Source organism: Camelus dromedarius, chromosome 18 (assembly GCF_036321535.1).
Source record: "Camelus dromedarius isolate mCamDro1 chromosome 18, mCamDro1.pat, whole genome shotgun sequence".
Lineage (NCBI taxonomy): Eukaryota > Metazoa > Chordata > Mammalia > Artiodactyla > Camelidae > Camelus > Camelus dromedarius.
Genome location: NC_087453.1, coordinates 22,636,273 through 22,643,419, shown reverse-complemented (window position 1 = coordinate 22,643,419; position 7,147 = coordinate 22,636,273). Strand labels below are relative to the sequence as shown.

Below are 7,147 nucleotides of genomic sequence, written 5' to 3'. Positions count from 1 at the left end.
CAACACAGGGACCCCAGCAGCTATAATCAGCTCAGGACTTCTTCCCAGGGGCCTCTGAGGAAGAGGGTATGTCGGATGTCAGGCTGAACCAATCTAAGGTTTCCAGAAGGAAGGAGGGCAATGAGGGAGGATAGTCTCCCCACCCCTCTCAGTGTGTGTGTGTGTGTGTGTGTGTGTGTGTGTGTGTGTGTGTGTGTGTGTGTTTGGGGGCGGGGTTGGCATTTCAAGCTGAGGAAAGGGGAGGGCGTGGATTTGGAGCCAGGGAGGCTGCAGCGCTCCAGGATGGAATTGTGGGGAGTAAGGGAGAGAAACTTGCATTTTACTGCAGTGGAGACAGGACGGGGTGACAGTGAAGCCAAACAGGCTGGAGCCAGGGCTCTCACTCTAAGGCCAGAGCTCTCTTATCCCTAATCAGGGGTACTCCCCCACAATAGCAGTACTGAACAGGAAAGCACTCAGCAGTGTCTGGAACGACCATTTCGGTGGTAGGGCCTCAACCAAAATGTCAACTCTGTGAAGGCAGAGTTTGTTTTGTTTACGTCTCTATCCTCACCTAAAACCATGCCTTACATAGCAGGGACCCAGTAAATATTTGTTGAATGAATAAATGAATGAGTGGCACTACTAGTGTTTGTGGGGTTTGTTTTGGTTTTGCCTTTTTTTTTTTTAAGTTTGTCGTCAGAGATGTGACACCGTCAAGTCCATATTTGGAAAGATTATAGTGTTTCTCCAACTGGTCTCCATGGACACCGCCGCCTTGTACAAATGCAGGTTCCTGGGCCCCATTCCAGACCTGCTGAATCAGGATGGGGAGAATCGGGAATTTATCATGTCAGAAGGCCTCCTCTCCTAATTCTTCCACACACGAAAGGTACAAAACCACAGTATTAGAATTTGAGGGCCGAAAAACCCGAGCTAGTTTCTCCGTAACCCGAAGCCAAGAGAGGAGAAAGGACCTGTGGTACGGCTGAGGAAAAGGAGTCCGGATCTGGGCACAGCCCACCCCACCCACCGCGACTCCCGGTGTTTGCCCCGCTGACCCGCGGGAACCCGGAGCCTTCGGGGAGGGCCACCAGCTCGCGGGCCGCTTTCAACCTAAGGAACGGGGGCGGCGGGCGAGTCGCCATTGGCCGAGGCGCGGCGGGCGCCTCCCCATTGGCCAGGGCGGAGCCCCCCGCCCCGACCGGGGCGGCTTCGGGACTGGCCCCTCCCTCGGCTATAAGGCGGCGGCCGGCGGGGCCGTGGGAGCGCGCGGGAGCGCACGGCGGGGCGCGGCCAACGCTGGGACGCAGCGCACGGAGGGACGCGGCCCGGCGCCCATGGCGTTCGCGCTGCTGCGCCCCGTCGGCGCGCACGTGCTGTACCCGGACGTGCGGCTGCTGAGCGAGGACGAAGAGAACCGCAGCGAGAGCGACGCCTCTGACCAGTCGTTCGGCTGCTGCGAGGGCCTGGAGGCGGCGCGGCGCGGTCCCGGCCCCGGGGGCGGGCGACGGGCGAGCGGCAGTGCGGGCCCGGTGGTGGTGGTGCGACAACGACAGGCGGCCAACGCGCGGGAGCGGGACCGCACACAGAGCGTGAACACGGCCTTCACGGCGCTGCGCACGCTCATCCCCACCGAGCCGGTGGACCGCAAGCTGTCCAAGATCGAGACGCTGCGCCTGGCGTCCAGCTACATCGCGCACCTGGCCAACGTGCTACTTCTGGGCGACGCGGCCGACGACGGGCAGCCGTGCTTCCGTGCAGCTGGCAGTGCCAAGAGCGCGGTCCCCGCCACCCCCGACGGCGGTCGTCAGCCGCGCTCCATCTGCACCTTCTGCCTCAGCAATCAGCGCAAGGGGGTGAGTGCGTAGCTCTCCAGTACCGAGTCCTCTAGGTCAAGGGACGGGGCCTATTAGAGAGCAAAAGAGGGTCCGAGACCCCAGTGAAGAGAGGAGGAAGCGACGTGGAGTCGTTGGAGGAGTGGCCTTCCAAGCCCAGGGTTCTGTGCGGAACAGAACTGCTACTTAACGTCCCCCAGACAAGGGAGGTAGGGAAGCCCAGAGCTCAGGCGTGATTTAAAGGATGGAGATTGCTCGGGGGGACTAAAGGTGTGCGAGGAACAGCGCGTGAGGAAATCATAACAAAGGTTTTTATAGAGCTCTTCCTATGTGCCGGCGCGTTCCTCGCCCTCTTTCTTTGCACGTTTACAAGAACCCTGTCAGGCAGGTAATTCTGCCTATTTGCTCACTGGTGAGGATCTGGGGCCAGAGGAGTGCCCACACTTACTCAGCTGGGAGGCCAGAGAATGCATGCTCTGGCTTCGTTGGGCGTGTGTTGCCCTGAGCTGCCCTTTCCATAGTATAATTGCCCCACATCCTGAGACTGACCTAAAGGCAGGAGACTGAGAAGAAAAGGGGATGCCCACCGCAACCAAGAGCCTGGGGTACCCAGCTGATGAGCAGTAGGAGTGAGGGAGGGGGTCCCCTGAGGACACCCAGAACACCCAGTCCCAAAAGGGATGCACTGTCTGGAAAGGGCACCGTTGAGTCAGAGGGCAGAGCTGGAGGTAAGCTCCTGTGGTCTGTCCTGAGTAAGGAGGAGACCCAGGCTTGTAGAGGGTAGATGGGACTGGGTTGCTGGTGGGGGGAGGCGCCTCTGGCTGAAAACTGGTTTTCTCCTGCTTGGGCCCTAAGGAGCCTGCTTCACCTCCAGCCTTTCCCTCTTCTGGCCTGAGCTTTTCTTAGAGTAAGGAGGCTTGCCTGCATGAAAGCTTTGGATTACAGCAGCTACCATTTACAGCTGGTGAAACTGAGGCTGAGAGTCCCTGACTGGCCCATGGCCTTCTTGAAAATGAAGGGGCATGGGGGATTGGAGTCAGGCCTCTGGGGCTCCAGGTCTTTGATTCTCACAGCTGCCCTAGCTCCCCCAGTTCACTCTGTTCTGGGAAGTCTCTGTGTCCTGTCCTCAGACCACCCGCTTCTGGCTCATCAGACTTATGTTCTGGTCTCTCACCCCCACGGCCACCTCAGTTTCTCTGAGTCTGTCTTTTTAATTCAGATTTGAACTCTCTTGAGGGTCCCTGATGCTCCCAGGTGTGGGCCCTGGTCTATGCTCCAGGTTGGGCTGGGAAACCAGGGTGGGCCTTCAGGCACCCAGCCTGGGGTATGAGGGCTGACTGGGCCTCAGTAACAGTCCTTGACTGCCTTTCACCCATTCATTCAGCTTAGCACACCTCAACTACCCAACAGCCCCTTTTTGTAGACTCTGAGAATGTCCCCAGAGAAGCAGGTCGTGGTTGCCCATCCACCACAGTCAGGAACTCCCAGTGCAGGGCCAGGGTCTGGACCAGGAGGTGAAGACCGGGATAGTGCCGTCTGATGGAAAGGGAGGGGGCACAAAGGGACTGTCAGGGTCAGAAGAAGCCCCTGACTCAGGGGCTAAATTCTGACAGATGCTCGGGGATGCAAGCAGACAGATGAGGGGGTAGGGCACAGAGAGCCCTGGGGTCAGAAAACATGACCTAGAAAAGGAAAAGGGAAGACCCTGAAGGTGGCAGCACACAGAGGGGAGGCGAAGACTGGCCAGTCACAGCAGCGTCTGCACTGTGCTAAGTGCTCTCCACATGTTACCATTAAAACCCACCTAACTGGGGAAGGAGGTGCTCTGGTTATCCCCACCTGCTCAGAGATGCTGTCACTGGTTCAGAGACACTGTCCATGATGGAGGCAGGATTCAAACTCAGGCCTGCCTGATTGGGAAGTGAGAAAAGTTAGGGAGGGCCCTGTAAGGGCAGGCCTGGGGGAAGGGATGTGTCGATCACGTGCCCGCCCCCACAGCAGATAGGCTGCGGGACTTAGCTGGTCTTGAGATCTTAGGGCCTTGCCTGGGTTTGGCTGCTTCCCTGGAATCTGTCTGTGAGACCTAGAACTCAGCCAAATTTGGCCACAGAAGCCACACTTTCACCCCACAGGCTCCTGTGGGACTAGGCAAAAGGGGCGATCCTGGCCGGCTCTGGCCCCTCAAAGACTCGACTGGAAGAAAACTGGCGGTCTTGGGGAGCCTGTGGGGGGCTTTCTTCTGAGCTTTGGGGGTCGGAGAGCTCCAAGGCCCCAGACCCTACCCTTTCACTCTAAGCCACCACCTCCTTCCCAGCCAGCTGGTCTGGGGTTAGGGTCACCATGGAAACAGCTGCCTGTGGCATCTTCCTATTCAAGGACGGGTTAGGTGTGGCCCTCTGGTAGACATAGCACGGGGGTTGGGAATGGGGTTCTTGTCTCTGCCCTGTTTTCCCTTTTGTCGCTTTTGAGTTGGGGTGGGCGTTGAATAGGCTCATCTTGTAAGGCCCTCCCCACTTGGTATACCCAGCTGTGGGGCAGAAGTGGCACAGAGTGCGGTAGGGTAAGGAGGCGCCATCAGCAGACGATGCTGATGCTAATACTTGTGAACATTTATTGAATGCTTACTGTGTTCCTGACACTGTGCTAAGGGCTTTACCTGTGTTAACATGTGTAATCCTGACAGTAACTCCAGTTTACACACAAGGAAACCGAGGCTCAGCGAGCTGAAGTCACTTGCCCTCGCCCAAGGTCCAACAGGTAGTCCAAGGCAGAACAGGGACTGAAGCCCAGATCTCTCTCACTCTAGCCACCTAACCACAGTGCTTCCCAGAGCCCTTGGTGCAGAGTTTCGAAGGGACAAAGAAACCAAGGCCTAATCTGGGCCTCTTCTAAGCACTTTTGGCAGTTTACAGGCCTCTTTCACAGCTGCATTTGCATTCGACTGCACCCTGGGGTAGCGAGTAGAATCATTTCATCCCCATTTCACAGATGAAGAAAGTGAGGTTCAGGGAGGTGAACAGTCCCAGTGTTCTCAGGGGATCCAGGTCTTGCGATGACTGCCAGACTTGAGGTGGAGGTGGCTCTCCCTGACCCCTGACCCCGAAGACTTTGAATGAGAAGGTGGGAGGCCAGTTTTCTATCCTCTAACCTCGATGCTGCACCCCCCCACCCCCATCCGCCCTTCTCAGCCACTGTTGCCAGAGTTTGTTTGAGAAGCCCAGGCTCCAGGCTCTGCTGGGACTGTGGCCTCAGCCCTCAAAATAGCCCTGCCTGTGAATGAACACACTGTCCCTGGGCCCAGAGAGCCTCAAGGGAGGCTGGGCTCGCATCTGGATGGATCTGCCCCAACCTGGGCCCAGGAGTGGAGGGGGGCAGGGACCAGAGCTCCCAGATGGTCAGCTATTTCTCTAGATGGCTGAGAAAGATGCCTGTTCCGTCATCTCCTAGCCAGACTCGGGGGGTGAGCATTTACAGTGAGATTTCAGACACCATTGTGTCCTGGGGAAACAGGACAGACTGTTGGACACCTTGGATGTCTAGCCCAGCCTTTTCCCCACTCTGTGGGTACCTCTGAGCCAGCCGCGCAGTGCTGGAAGACCTCAAAAGAGAGGTTACTCTAATGTCTGTGACCTTGCTGGCTTCAGTGAGGATGAAACCCATGTGTCCGACCTCAGAACAGTGAGTAGAGATGGTCCCTGCAGCATGAGGGACAGGTGGCTTCAGTGGCTTCCACCATTAGCTTGTCTTCCAGTGGACACCCCGGATCCAAGCAGCATTGGTTGGCACCTGCCCCATGCCAGTCCCGGGACTGGAACTGGGGCCACAGAGTGAGATACTTTCGCGACCACTCCCTGAGGTCCCAGCCTGATGCAGGAACATGAGAGAGACCCCCATCTGGGTTTTATCCTTGTGGAACGTCCCCAGAAAGGCAAGAAATGCTAGGCAATTGTAGGAATAGAGAAGTCATCCCAGGACACGGCCAGAGAGCAGATTAGATTTCTGGCTGAGTGGACACCCTGAATGAAGGCAGGGAGGCCAGAATTCCAGAATGTATGCACTCTACCACTGAGCTATACCCACCCCCCTAAAATAGTATGATTTAAACTGTATTGGATTTTTTTTAAAGCAGCCAATTACATGGGGAAGAAATGAAAAAGGTAAAAAAGTATACAGAGTAAAAAAAAGCCCCCCTCATATCCTGTCTCCTCATCACATTCCTCTCCCACAAGGAAACCCATTAGCAGTTTCCCATGTGCCCTTCTCTCTGGACTTCTCAGCACACAGGAAGGTGCACTCAGTCCTTGCTTTTGTCCTTAAATGATGTTATCTCAACATCATCCCCTATCAGTCCATAAAGTTTCTTCTGCCTTCTGTTGCAAGAACTTGATTGTGTGACTAAATGTGACTTGTTTATCAAGTTCCCTATTGCTGGACACAGAGGTTAGTAGTTCCGGTGTTCATAGTGACCTGATCGAACCCCCTAATACCTCTCTCTCCCTTCCTGCAGGGTAGCCGTCGTGACCTAGGGGGCAGCTGCTTGAAGGTGAGGGGGGTGGCCCCACTTCGAGTGCCACGGAGATGAGCCTGGAACCCTGTGTCATTTGCTCCAAGCAGGACCCTGAGAAGGAGGCCAGAGGCCAGCCACTGGGTGAACAGGCGAGAAGACCCCAGGAGCCGAACCCAGGTCCCTTCTTTGTGCAGGGATCAGAGGACAATGGCCTGGGCCCATGACCCTCTGAGCAGGCCCCCTGGGACATCTCCACCCCACCCTGGAGAGCTGTGAGGACACGTCCAGCCAGCCCCAGCCCTGGCTGGTCAGAGACAAGGCAGAACTTTTGGAAAAACAAAGACAGTTGATGACAGAGGATGTGTGCTTGTCTGTGCATGAGTGTTGGGGTGTGTGTGTGAGAGAGAATTGATGGGTTTAAAATAAAAGGTATTTTTAAGTAAAAGATGTTCCCAACTGAAGACGGGAGGGGCCTGGGAACATCAGAGGTCAGAGGTCGCCCCTCTCCTGGACCTTGGAAGAGACGGATGTCACAGGTGCTGCCCTGTGTTCTGGAGGGAGTGAGGCGGCAGGGAGGTCGGGGACCCCTGCTCCAGAAGTCAGGATAACCAAACTTTCCTCACCATCTTCTTGAACAACTGTTGGGTGTCTGGTGTAGTTGATTTTAAAAACAAAATCTTAATTTTATTTATTTTTGAATAAGGAATATATTCATCCACATGGTCCAGAATTCAAAAGGTACAAGCAGATATGTGGTAAAAAGTCACCGTCCCCCCTGTTCTCTTGGCACAGTTCTCCCACTACAGGCAGGCTTAGCATTAGT

The 7,147-nt window shown here is 55.9% G+C and overlaps 1 protein-coding gene across 1 annotated transcript; it reads left to right on the top strand.

The window, feature by feature from the left end:
* Positions 1-1,255: 1,255 nt before the first annotated feature.
* On the top strand, positions 1,256-6,769 carry TCF15 (transcription factor 15). The gene is made up of 2 exons (XM_010993868.3): positions 1,256-1,838; positions 6,325-6,769. The coding sequence occupies exons 1-2, from the start codon at positions 1,320-1,322 to the stop codon at positions 6,397-6,399; spliced, it is 594 nt and encodes a 197-aa protein (XP_010992170.1). The 5' UTR covers positions 1,256-1,319; the 3' UTR covers positions 6,400-6,769.
* The last annotated feature ends 378 nt before the right edge of the window (positions 6,770-7,147 follow it).

Bases quoted from the DNA above. Each gene is read 5' to 3' on its own strand.
- TCF15 (XM_010993868.3), top strand. From the start codon at position 1,320: ATGGCGTTCGCGCTGCTGCGCCCCGTCGGCGCGCACGTGCTGTACCCG. The intron at 1,839-6,324 runs GTGAGTGCGTAG...CCCTTCCTGCAG, and splicing joins TCAGCAATCAGCGCAAGGGG to GGTAGCCGTCGTGACCTAGG.